The sequence below is a fragment of the Ictalurus punctatus genome, chromosome 10 (genome assembly GCF_001660625.3).
Source record: "Ictalurus punctatus breed USDA103 chromosome 10, Coco_2.0, whole genome shotgun sequence".
NCBI classification, from domain to species: Eukaryota; Metazoa; Chordata; class Actinopteri; order Siluriformes; family Ictaluridae; genus Ictalurus; species Ictalurus punctatus.
In genome coordinates this window covers 26439503-26453546 of record NC_030425.2, presented here as the reverse complement: position 1 = coordinate 26453546, position 14044 = coordinate 26439503, and the positions used below count along the sequence as shown (strand labels likewise).

General features: G+C 40.0%; 1 protein-coding gene across 3 annotated transcripts in view; it reads right to left on the bottom strand.

Annotated features, from left to right (window-relative positions):
* Positions 1-2200: 2200 nt before the first annotated feature.
* Positions 2201-14044, bottom strand: part of dpep1 (dipeptidase 1) — a 34233-nt gene continuing 22389 nt past the window's right edge. For all 3 annotated transcript variants that reach the window (XM_017478769.3, XM_017478770.3, XM_053683322.1), the window contains 8 exons: positions 10192-10324; positions 8955-9105; positions 8556-8625; positions 7234-7410; positions 6933-7017; positions 6766-6841; positions 4442-4577; positions 2201-2513 (listed from right to left, as the gene is read on the bottom strand). In XM_017478769.3, coding sequence (XP_017334258.1) covers positions 2328-2513; positions 4442-4577; positions 6766-6841; positions 6933-7017; positions 7234-7410; positions 8556-8625; positions 8955-9105; positions 10192-10324 — 1014 coding nt within the window. In that variant the 3' untranslated portion in view covers positions 2201-2327. The remainder of the gene's footprint in view (positions 2514-4441; positions 4578-6765; positions 6842-6932; positions 7018-7233; positions 7411-8555; positions 8626-8954; positions 9106-10191; positions 10325-14044) is intronic.

Here is a 14044-nt window from a genome sequence, read left to right as displayed (position 1 = left end):
TGCTGCAGTTTGATTGCCATTCCCCAAATTCTGATTCTCACCCCTGGAATATGCCTGTTTTAACTGTAAATTGGTTGCATGTAAAAACCTTATCTTATTCAGAAAATCCACTGAAAGGAGATATGCCTATGTTCAGTCCATAAGGAATTGTGGGTACTAACAGATGCTTAGCTGTAGGCTAGGTATTTAGGAATGGCAACTCAGGTATACTTATAACAACCATGTATACATGAATATTCAATGCCTGTACGCATGTACAGTGCCCTCCACTAATATTGGCACTTTTTAAATATGAGCAAAGAAGACTGGGGAAAACTGTCTTTATTGTTTAACCTTTTGAACACAATAATACTCTGCTCTCCTGGATATCAAACAATTGCAAAAAAAAACAAACAAAAAAAAAACCCCTTTGTTAAATGTAGATGTGCAACAATTATTGGCACCCTTTTAGTCAATACTTTGTGTTACCTCTCTTAGTCTTCTCCTTTAATGCCTGATGAGGTTGGATAATACATGGCAAGGGATCTGATGAGAGTAGAGGCATTTTTCTTGAAACACTACCAAACAACGTGTGGTGATGTAGGTGACTTCAGATTGTAGTTTTGGAGACTTTCAGACCACAAGACGCAACTAACTGCAATTCTCCAGCTGTGATCCTTGCAGATTTTTTGGTCATTCGAACCATCTTCTTCACAGTGCATTGAGATGATATAGACACACGTCCAATTCCAGGCTGATTCATAACATTTCCAGTTGACTGGAACTTCTTAATTATTGCCCTGATGGTAGAATTGGGCATTTTCAATGTTTGTGCTATTTTCTTATAGCCACTTCCCATTTTGTGAAGCTCAACAACCTTTTGCTGCACATCACAGCTCTATCACAGTCTTACTCATTGTTATGAATACGCATAAGCCTATGTGTTCCCTCATATTTATATCCCTGTGAAACAGGAAGTCATGGTTGAACAATTTCCTGTTCCTAGTCACCCAGGTGTACTAAAAAAAAAAAATTAAATATCAAAGGGAATATACTTCAAATATATTTTCCTCATATGAATTCATAGGAGTGGCAATCATTGTTGTGTACCTACAGTATATTTAACAAAGTTTTTTTTTTTTTTGATAAGCCTGTGTTGTGTTTGCAATTGTTTGATATCCATGAGAGTATTTTTGTGATTTTTTTTTAACAAAAGATCAGAAGTTTAAACAATAAAGACCATTATTCACAGCCTTCTTTACTCATATTTACCAAGGGTGCCAATATTAGTGGAGGGCACTGTAAACATATACGGAACGTATACGGAACATAAACGTATACGGAATATGGCTGCCACCCAAATATAGACCTTAAACGGAATTTGATGTGCATGTAAACGTGCCGTGAGACTCATAATATCTAAAAAGACACCCACTGGCGCCACCTACTGGTGAAATGATGTTACAGATAGGGTCACTGAACGAATCAGTGAATGAATCTGAACCTGAACGCATCTTTTTGGAATCAAAAGAATCGAGTCACTGGGATGAATCGAATTGACCACCTACATTTGAGGTCATGTCCTAAACGCAAGGTTGAGGAGAACAGTTTAGATTGCAAGTTGACGGGGTGTTTTCTTGGTTTTGTTTTTCTAGTCAGAGTTGTGAGTTTTAGTTGAACACAGTACCTGCTAGCATTACACACATTTTGAATTATTATGTAAAGACTCCCATTTAAACAATTCAATGATTTATATAGATTGTGTCTGTATGTTCTCATTGTGCTTCAGGGGGTTCCTCTGGGTACTCTGGTTTCCTTCCCAGTCCAAAGACATGCATTGTAGGCTGATTGGCATCTCAAAATTGTCCATAGTGTGTGAATGGGTGTGTGAGTGTGTGTGACTGTGCCCAGCATTGGGTTGTAACCTGGCCAGGGTGTCCTCCGAGTCCCCTGGGATAGGCTCCAGGCTTCCCCGTGACCCTGTGTAGGATAAGCGGTACAGAAACTGTATAGATGGATGGATAGATAGCGTGATAGATACATGAAGCACAGTGTGTTTTATTACTCACAGTAAAAATATCTGGCTATGCTTGGACCTGACTGGGTTCCACCATGTTTTTCCTTTCAGATTAGACTGAGATGGGGAGGAGTAAATGGGTGTGTATATAAAGACTGACAGGTGGATCACAAGTTTCCCAAAATGATCTACATATTTTCCAAGTTATTTTTTTCCAGTAAGATTTTTTTTAATTGACTAGTGCACCTTTAATTAACCAGAAACAGGTTCTGCAGGGTTACATACTGGTAAGTGAACTTTCTGGACTTACATGAATGCTGTAGGTGTACAATTATACAAACTTGGCACTCAGTGAATACAAGATTAGTGTTAATAATAACATCAATGAGCTGTGAGATGGCATGGCTGCAGCGTTGGGCTGAGCAGGATAGCCATGATCTGTCCTGCAGGGGTTCTGGACTTGCTCTAGAGGGATGGGGATGTCATCAGGAGCCGTGCTGTTCAGGCTGTCTCGTACCTGTTATTGCAAATGATGAGTCAGTAGGTTTGGGATTAAGAGAGGCTCTGATTCTACTTTTAACAGAAAAGTCACATCAACACTTGTGCGTTTTAGACACTTCGCATTTTATGCTTTGCACATTTTTACACAAGATTCATTTTAGTTTAATTTTTATATATATATATATGAGTAAAGTATCATGACTATGATATATGAGATATATATATATACATATATATGAGTCCTGTAAAGTATGACATTTAAATAAAAGTAGTTAGGAGACAAACATGGCGAACATACAGCAAAATGCAACATTTACAAAGGGAAAAATATAATTCACCAGGTTAAGAAGCACAATCAATACCTCAAAATGAAACAAAAAACAAAAAAAAACACACACTCAAAACCAAAAAACGTAGTACTGAAATGTCAGGTCACTCATTATCACATGGATAATACAACAAGTGCAAAACAACTTTTATGATTCATTTTTTTCACAATTCATTTAATTTTCACATATAATTGATTACGTATGATTCATCTATTTTATATTCACGTGATTTTTCTCAAGATTAATTCTTCCACAATTCATGAATTTTCACACACGATTGTTTCACTGATTTACTGATAGAGTTGCAGCATTAATGGCACCCTGAGTTTATGTGGATGTATTTAGCTTTTTATGCAATGTAGTGCTCTTCCTGTGTGCAGCACCACACAAAAGCACAGCAGAATTGCTGACAGTCTTAATGCTTAGACAATAGGATTACTGAGTTAGCACCTGGCAGGAAGTGCAAAACACTAGGGTGTTTTTTCTCTGGTTTCTAGTGCTATGTTCGTAGACCACAGACTACATAGTTACTATTCAGAGTACACCGAGACACAAAGTCATTCACCAACAATGTAAATCAACATGAAAAGTGAACTAACCCAACCTTGTGTCAGCAAAATCTCTCATCTGACTCAACTTGACATCAAATTCGATCAAAACACTCAATTCAACTGCGGAAGCCTATAGGAATTTGTTTTTATAAATGTTTATGTAAGTTTGTAATTTCCATGAAGGGCTCACATAGTCTTAAGAACGTAAAAAGTGTATGCTCACGAAAACTGCATAGGGTTTACATGACAAAATATTTGGAAGAGTTATTTGTTTGTGGCATGTCCAACACACAGGAAGTTGATGTTTAGACCAGTGGTTTTCAAAGTGGGGGCCGCAATAATTTGGTGTGAAAAAGAAATTCTCACTCTTAGACAACCATACACACACAATCAATTCCTAATGTAATGTAATGTAAAGATGTAAGATGTAATTATTAATAAAAAAAATTTTTAAAAGGGGGATATATTCAGAAGTCTGTATTTTTAATGTGTTTTAAAGACATCTTGCAAAAGGGGGGCCTCGGTCAAATGTTAATGCCATTTGGGGGGCCTTGACCTGGAAAAGTTTGGGAACCCCTGGTCTAGACTACTGCTGTCCAGAGTGTTGTTACATTTCACCCCTGCACTGCATAACTGACTTTGTCTGTCCTGCTGTCAAAGCTAACTGATTGAATTAGAAATGCTAACTCTCATGCATTATATAGTAATCGGCCCTTCCAGGATTTTAAAAAAATTTGAAGAAAAAAAAAAGCTGCAGCAAAAGCAAGCATTTTTGGCCACAACAATTCCGGAATAAAAAAAAAAAAAAAAAAAACCTCAGCACAAATGTATGGACAGAATAATAATAATATTTACATTTACAGCACTGATTGCTCATATAGAATGTGGTACAGAGCAAAGTTTGATCATTCTTTTCAAGTAGGTAGATCTTTAGTTTTGTAGGCAAGCGTCAGTGATTTCAATCCAATGAAGGTAGCTATATGAAGTCAGCGAAGGGAAGCAGTAATGTGTTGATGCAGGACAATAAATGTGTTCAAGTATGAGTGTGTGTTCTCTGTTCTTACCATTTCAACAGCTTTAAACACTCTAATCAGGTTCCTTCCCAGAGCATCTTTGACCTCATCATCTGTCCAGCCACGTCTCAGCAGTTCTGCTACTAGGTCAGGATACTTGGATACATCCTCCAGACCAGTTGGTAACCTGCATAAAAAAAGTATATTTTACGTGTGTGTGTGTGTGTGTGTGTGTGTGTGTGTGTGTGTGTGTGTGTGTGAGCTTATGTGTATTGATCAGAATTATGGATCCTAAATATTACTAAGTAGTACATCAAGACAGGGCATGCTGTTACAGGAAAACAATCATCAATGGGATGGTGTGATGGCACCTGGAAGAGTTTTATTTCATCCATCCATTTTCTGTACCATTTATCCAACACAGGGTCACAGATGAGCCTGGAGCCTATCCTAGAGGACTTGGGGCATAAGGCAGGGGACACCCTGGACGGGGTGCCAACTCATCACAGGGCACATTCACACACCCATTCTCACACGGACAATTTGGGAATGCCAATCAGCCTACAACGCATGTGTTTGGACTGGAAGAGGAAACCGGAGTACACGGAGGAAACCCCCGAAGTACGGGGAGAACATGCAAACTCCATGCACACAGGGCGGAGGTGGTAGTCAAGGTGGTAGTCAGTCCATCACAGGGTACCATGCACACATACTTGGGCAGTGGTGGCTTGGCTTTGGGTTACTGATCGGAAAGTCTGGGGTTCAAGCCCCAACACTGCCAAGCTGCCACTGTTGGGCCCTTGAGCAAGGCCCTTAACCCTCTCTGCTCCAGGGGCGCTGTATCATGGCTGACCCTGCGCTCTGAAACCAGCTTCCTGACAGGCTGGGGTATGCTAAGAAAGCAATTTCACTGTGCGCTACTGTATATGTGATCAATAAAGACTCATTATCATTATTGTTGGGAGGAAACTGTAGAGCCATGAAGAAACACACGTGGACACAAGGAGAACATACGAACGTGCGAATTTCCACACGTGGTAAACCAAGCTCAGGAACGAATTGTGGACCCTGTAAGCTGGCAGTGCTTTGCACAGTACCACCATGGAACCCTCCTCTGTACCAGATACAGTCATGGGAAAAAGAAAGTACACCCTCCTCTGTACTATATATTTTAGATGACAACACTGCATGGATAGTAAAATTTGGACCAGTAAATGTCAAAAGAAATAAACACCATGTCAATAAAGGAAATCTTGAAACAATGTACAGTCTCCTCCCGAACTATTGGAATGGCAAAGCCAATTAATTTGTTTGCTGTACACTGAAGATATTTGGATTTGAAGTCAAGATATGAATATGAGAAGAGAGTTTAGAATTTCAGCTTTTATTTCCTGGTATTTATATGTAGATGTCTTAAACAACATAGAACACAGCACATTTTGTATTAGGACTTCATCAGGGGGAAAAAGTGGAAGGTTTTAGTCAATCACCAGACCTTAACCCAATTGAGCCGCATTTTACCTCCTGATGAGCAGACTGAAGGGAGAAACCCCCTAAAACAAACAACAGCTGAAAGAGACTGCGGTAAAAGCCTGTAAAAGCATCTCAAATGAAGAAACCAAAAATTCGGTGACGTCAATGAATCACAGGCTTGATGCAGTTATTGCAAGCAAGCGATATGCAATCAAATATTAAGTATTATTTACTTTGGTTTATCTGTTTCTATACTTTTGCTCGCCTACAAATTGGGTGATCTGATACATGATCTATGTTTTATGTTGTTTAACACATCTAGATGTAAATACCAGGAAATAAAAGCTGAAATCATAACTCACGTCTCGTATCCATCTTTTGATCTCAAACCCAAATGTCTTTTGTGTATAGCACAAACAAATAAATTGGCCTTGCCGTTCCAATAGTTTTGGAGAGGACTGCAGTATTAGTTTAGACATAAGGTTTAAATAATATATGTGAGCAGACATATCATTTTGAATGTTGATAGAGTTTATTATGCTAATAGTTACATCTAATAAGTCACTCATGTAACCAAATTTGTAAGATTCAAATCTACACATGAATAGTGTGCATCAACCAGGGTTTCTTACTCATGGGAAGAGTATAGATTACACCAAACAGCCTGCCAACAATAGACCCAATCTCAAGTCATAGTCGATAACGTCATTACAAGAAAATAACACAAGTATCGATACAGACCCTCTAAAGGTCTTTATGTGGCCCTGCTTTTTTTCCCACAATCAGCCCCATTTTTTTATGATGGAACGTCACATCGCTTCTTTTTATGGCTCATCCAAATACAGGTCACGGATCAGACTTGAACATTAAACATAAAGGAAACTCTCCTGACTCATGCTTACCTGGTCACACCATCATAATCACCACCAAAACCCACTATGCTGGAACCAGCCACTTTCTTGATGTGGTCAAAGTGATCTTTGCATGGAAAGAGAGAGCATGTGGTGTTAAACCTCTTGTAGTGAGTTTAAATACAGTATGTTAGATCCTCACTGTGTGTCTGACTCACCTGCCACGTGCGAGAGATTTGCCTCTGGGCTACAAGTGACGTAGTCATTGTAGAAATTTACCATTACAATCCCATTATTGGCTTTCTGGAACAATGACATAAAGCCAGAGGCAGTGACACCACAATGACTGGCTTTTGTAAATCCCAACATATTGTAAATGCCAGGTAATTGCAAAGAACTGCCATTAACTTGGTTGTTAAACAATAACAACAACATCCACCTTGATCTTTGCTGTGTCAGATGAAGCGACCACATGCATGATAATAAAATCTTCTATGTCACAAGCTTAAAGACTCTCACCACTTTCTCAAGGATGTAATCTGGGACGTTTCTCTTGTGATTACAGATGCTATAAGCAGAAGAGTGGCTGAAGATGATGGGGGCTTTGGAGATCTCCAGCACTTGGTTCATGACCTTTTCCGACACATGAGCCAGGTCCACCAGCATGCCTATGTGGTTCATTTCACTAATCAGTCGCTGTGAAAAGAGTTTTAATAAGTGTTGCTTCACCTGTCATAATACTAGCAATAAATTTTACTTATACCCAACCCTCCAGATATAAAGCATCATTCAAAGAGGAGCGTGTAGTCAAAAAATAAAAAAGGGGGATACACTAATATACAATACAAGTAAAAAATAAATCTGGTAAAAATGTAAGTAGAAAAGGTCTATAGGAAACAAAATAAAATAACAAAATAAAATAATACGCTAAGTAATAAACTGCTTGTAAAATTTGAGTATAGTTGAATAATTAAATAGGATGTTTTTATTGCTGCTAAAAACAATAGCAAAATAAAGTCAAAGTGGTAATAAAATGTGAGTAAAAGCAAACTACAGCTAAATATAATTATATAATTATTTTAAAGGCCGCACTAAAAACAACAGTAAAATAAAAATAAAAAGGTAAAATAAAAACCTAAATTGCTATTTAAATGCGAGTAGAACAAACTATTGCCTTTAAAAACTATGGAAAAATTCAATGCAAAAGATAAAAATAAAGTGCTATAAAATGTAAGTAGAACAAATTATAGCTAAGTAATAAAGAATTTTTTTAAATTTAGTAATTAAATTTAAAAAAATAAAAAGGTAATAAATAAATAAAGTGCCACAAAATGTTATAGCTAATCACAAAATTAATAATAAAATAATAATCATAATTTTAAAAAGACATTTGAAATGCCACAAATACAAACAAAATCAAATCTAAAAAATATATAAAAGCAGCTTAAAAATATATATATATGTAAAAAATAAAATGCTTGTTAAAGGGTAAGTAGAAAGAAAAACCTATAAAATAAAATTCACTAGTAGAGGGAACTTGTTGAGATCTTTTAACCAAAAATTGTTTCACTTTTTTTTTTTTTTAAATGTTTAATACAATCAGAATAACAGCATTAGATGATCTTGAATCATGACTGGAACATAGCTTAATGCCCATTAAGGTCTAACATACTGTATAATGAAAAAGTGTTACAGCCATACTCTGAAATCATAGGAAGAAGTGTTGCTCCTCAACAAAGTTAATAATAAATTTAGAAAAACAAAGAGGTATATTTTCCATCAACGCAACCCAAGCGCTGATCAACAGTTAGTTCAACGGAAAATCAAGGTGATGTGCTAACCTTGCCAAAGTCACTCAGGCCATTGTGCTCCACGGGATGTACGCCTGTATCCACCTGCCAGTTATCCGCCCTGGAAATTTAAACAACATTTCTTGAGAATAACGATATTCCCATCATCACATATGTAACCTTTCTCATGCAACAATGTGGTCCTGTTTCAGGGAAACCCTGTTCCTATAAACCTTTACAGGGATATTCCTATTAATGCATGTGTTTAAACCGGTGGTTTAGGGTACGGAACAGAAATGTCTTTCATGAAGTGTTCCATTAATTAAAGTAGAAGTCAGTTTAAATCCAAGGTTATTATGCTTGATAAAATCTTGCTTCTTACCACAATCTGTTTATAGTTTAGAGGAACCTATACAGAGTAATTTTTATATCTGAGATCCTCCCACTCACCAGGGTGTGTTGCAGCTGTGTGTGAGAGTCAGATAACGGACTCCTAACTGATACATGGTGCGCAACGTTCCCATGCTGCTGTCTATGGAGTGACCCCCTTCCACCCCTATCAGGCTCGCAGTCTTATTTTGGACAAAGGCATCCAATATATCTGGAATTGGAAGACAATGGCCAATGTTACAAAGTTCTTCTTAGATTCTGTTTCACATTATACCACAGCGCTGATGAAATCATAAAACAGAAAGTGTTCATTCATTTTCTATAACAGCATCTTGGACAATAGTTCTGGCTGCAGTCTAAACAATAGGTTTATATTAATGCGATCGTTTCAATACATTATGTAACCTGTCATAACACGTGTATGGTAGATGCTCAACGTAAATTGTTAAAAAAGAAAAACGTATAATCATGAATATGGTGAAGTTTTTTTCTCAGGAATCGCTTATTTAACATTTATGGAAGAAGTCTCCACTGCCAGTGCTTTGTAACAGTCAGTAACAGGAAAGTCTTCAGGCCAAAGGACTTTGTGCTGTCTAGTTTCCTGGTAACATGACAAACTGCCTTTTTTTTTTTAATCAACATCAATGAGAGGCTGGTAAGTGAATGACTATTTACAGCAGCTATAACACAAGTGTTAAGAACAGGAACTAATGTCCACAACATTAAATGTAACTATAAATAGATAATAAAAGAAAAATTATGGTATGTCTTTCTTTAATTAATAAAGAAATCCTGACAAATTGTCATGGTGTAAGATGTGCGGTTATTGGAAAATAATCAACTTCAGAGTGGTAACAATAACAGTAACTATAACAGCACACAATTAAGTGTTTTATTCCTTACTTAGCATGGAGCAAACTCATGATTAGAGCTACCAGTTTTTCCTCAGGTGAAGCAAACTTAAATTTAAGTTCTGATAAATATGGCTGTGGCGGCTGGGCTCAGGTGGTAGAGAGGGTTGTCCACTAATCGTAGGGTTGGTGGTTTGATTCCTGGCCCACGTGACTCCACATACCGAAGTGTCCTTGGGCAAGACACTGAACCCAGTGTTGCTCCCGGTGGCAAGTCAGCACCTTGCATGGCAGCTCTGCTACCACTGGTGTGTGAGTGTGTGTGTGTGAATGGGTGAATGAGACACAGTGTAAAGCACTTTAGATAAAAGCGTTATATAAGTGTAGACCATTTAGCAAAATACAGAAACAGTGAGTCAGTGTTTGGGAGGGGAATGTTACACTACCTTGACTGCTGGCTGCAAACATGAACTCCTCTGGGTATTTGTTGCACATTCTGTGGATAATATCAATCTGCTCCAAGGTCTGTCTAACCGCATCTTTATACTGAGCATCACACGGGACATACGCAGCCCAGAACTGCAGAACAAGAACAGACACATATGTGTACATGTTTGCACGAGTATACATGCAGATGTGAGACGTACAACAGCACAGTATAGTTACCTCATACATTTTTTTGAAGTATCTGTACTTGAGTTTTTCTTTCATCTCATACCTTTGACTTTCCTACATTTCAAAAGAAAATCGTCTACTTTCTACTTAATACATGTCTCTACAATCAGATAGCTAATGAGACCTAAGAATTAAACCAAATGGTCATCTTTAATCTGATTATATTTGCATTCAGCATTCAGAGTTATTATCATGCTTGCTAACAGGTGGTGCGACCGTGGTGTAGTTCGTTTATAACATTAGCTTTTTATTTCTGGCGATTGTATATAGGCTTCAAAATTCATAAAAGTTGTGTTCATTTGTGAAGATTATCTTGTTGAACAAAACATGTAAAGAATAATAAACTTTTGTTGGTCACAGAATTTATTTTCTGCAATAATCCAAAAGCCAATGGAAAAATCCTATTGGCTTTTTGTTGAGGGAACCAGGGTGATGCTAACTTCCGGGGTGGCCTACAAAAATATGTCAACCCTGGAGGATTGACGACTTCCACATTAGTGTCCGACACTTCAGAAGGTGACACCCCTCTCTCTTAATGAAGTCCATCTCTACTGCGGGCAATTATTATATTTATGATGGTGAAGATGCCAACGTGCATGTAACAGCAGTCTGAATCACAAGGCGTGAGATTTTCTCGGGATAAAATTACGTTGTTGAAAAAGGCTTTTATGTCAAGATCACGAAAAAATTCAGCCAAGATCATGAGAAAATAGCTAGTTGTTATGTCGAGATCACGAGAAAATTACGTCGAGATCACGAAAAAACTACTTTTTATGTCGAGATCACGAAAAAACTACTTTTTATGTCAAGATCACGAATAAATATCTGGGTTACCCTGTTCCCTGAGAAGGGAACGAGACATTGCGTTTAGCATAACACTATGGGGAGTGCCTCTCGCACGCGACTGGCATCCAAAGTTTGTGTAAAATTATGCCTATTTATTGGCCTGCCATGATCAGGTGACGTGGCAATTAAGCGCGTCGCGTGATATAAATATGGCACCTGTTAACCGTGCCATCAGCCTCTATTATCTGAAGCGAAGACGCAATTCACAGGCCTGCCCTGGTATAACAAAGCTACGACAAAGTCATTTTGCTATGACAAAGTTCCCTTCTCAGGGAAGAGGGTTACATGTGTAACCCCGACGTTCCCTTTCAAAGGGAACTTCGATGTTGCATTTAGCATAACACTATGGGAACGAGAACCGAGGGTACAGCCTGTTCAAAAAGACCCAAGCCCGAGGGTCACTGCAAGACACTCGAGCCCGGGGTGAAAGGAATATCCAGGCTGTAATAACGTATGAATGTGTGAGGCGTCGACCACCCTGCAGCAGCACACACATCCTGTAAGGATACCCCTTTGGACAAAGCCTTCGCGGAGGCGACCACCCTAGTGGAATGAGCCCTTATGCCCAGAGGCGTAGCAAGACCGCGCGCCTCATAAGCAACAGAGATTGCTTCCACTATCCAACTAGAGATGCGCTGCTTTGACACGGCATCACCTCTACTGTCGCCGCCAAAGCAGACCAGCAGCTGCTCCAACTTATGCCACTGGCCGGAGCGGTGGACATAAGTACAGAGAGCCCTTACTGGACACAGCAGGTACATTTTCTCTTGTGTGGGGAATGGAGGAGGGCATAAAGCCTGCAACACCACAGGGTGGGCAGCCGATGTAGGCAGTTTAGGAATGTAATCTGGCATAGCATACAGCCTTGGCTAATCCAGGGGCAAAGTCAAGGCAGGAACAGAGAGAGTTGGGGCAACAGAGAGAGCTTGTAGATCTCCTACTTGCTTGAGAGATGTCAGGGCCAGCAGAAGAGCTACCTTTAGAGTCAGAAGCTTCTCAGAGGCTGACTCTAAGGGCTCAAATGGAGCCCCTGACAGACCTTCCAGGACCACAGAAAGGTCCCAGGAAGGTATGCGCGGCCTGCAGACCGGCCTCAGCCGCCTGACACCACGCATGAACCTCGAAGTTAGAGGATGTTGCCCCACAGAGGCTCCATCAACAGGGACATGGCTGCCGAAATGGTGGCCACGTAAACCCTGATTGTAGAAGGAGCCCACCCCTCTGAGAAACGCTCTAGTAAGAACTCCAGGACTGTAGCTATTGCGCACTTCACTGGGTCTAGCTGACATTCCTCACACCACAAGACAAAAAGCTGCCACTTGAGTGCATACAATTTCCTGGTGGATGGTGCTCTAGCATTTAACCTGGTCTCTATAAGCTCAGTTGTGAGTCTAGAATCTATGAGCTCGTGCCCCTCAGGGGCCAGACCCACAGTTTCCATAGTTCTGGCCGAGGGTGAAGAATCAGCCCTCCGGCTTGAGACAGTAGATCCACTGTAAGGGCTCAAATGGGGCAACTGACAGACCTTCCGGAACACAGAAAGGTCCCAGGAAATTATGCTCGGCCTGCAGATGGGCCTCAGACGGGCCCTGACACCACACATGAACCTCGAAGTTAGAGGGTGTTGTCCCACAGAGGCTCCATCAACAGGAGCGTAGCTGGCCATAATGGCGCCATGTAAACACTGATTGTAGAAGGAGCCCACCCCGCTGAGAAATGTTCTTGTAAGAACTCCAGGACTGTAGCTATTGCACAGTTCACTGGGTCTACAGTGGATCCCTGCGGATGGTAATCTCCCAAGGAGTGCCATCTAGCAGGGATATTATCTCTGAGAACCATATTCTAGCTGGCCAAAAGGTGTTACTAGCAGCAGACATACACTGTCTTGGCGAACTCTCACTAGAACTTGTGGGGGCAGAGCAATGGGGGGAAAAGCGAACAGATGTGACCTCGGCCACATCTGCACTATGGCGTCCAGCCCTAATTGTGCGGGAGGAGTGAGGGCGAACAACAGCGGGCCATGTGTTGTCTCCTCGGAGGTGAACACATGCAGTCCCGCTTGGTTAAACCGCGCCATATGGACTCCACCACTTGTGGATGGAGCCACCAATTCCTGGTCCTCAGCCCCTGCCTCAACAGGATGTCATCCCCCATATTCCCAGAATGTACACTGTACTCACTGACAAACTTTCCTTTTGCCCAGAGAAGAATTAGTAGCGCCTGCCTGAACAGGGGTCGCGGACATAATCCTCCCTGGTGGTCAATATATGAGACCACTGGTGTGTTGTCTGTAAACACATGGTGACCTCTCAATTGAGGAAGAAGGAATTTCAGAGCTAGAAATATGGCTAGAAAATTAAGTCGAGATCACAAGAAAACAACAAAGAAGTAAATTTATAATGCATGGCCGCTTAGGGCTTCCGTAATTTTCTCCCACAAGAAAATTAAGTCGTGATCACGAGAAAGCAACAAAGGGAAAAAAATTAATAATCTATGGCCGTGTAGTGCTTCCGCACCATGACGCTGCAGACACTAATCTGAACTGATGGATGAACTGGAGAGAAAGAGGTCGACTATAAAGCCCACCTACCAAGAAATCTGATATGTTAGTTAGCACAAAGAGAGACCAATCAGGACTGTCACTCTCTCACCACGTCTGTCACTCACTCTCTCGGATTCTCCAGATCTCATCTACCATTACAAATAGCCATTGTACTCTCTCTCTCTCTCTCTCTCTCAATTTTTTTTTATTTATTTCTGGGATATTGTATATAATTT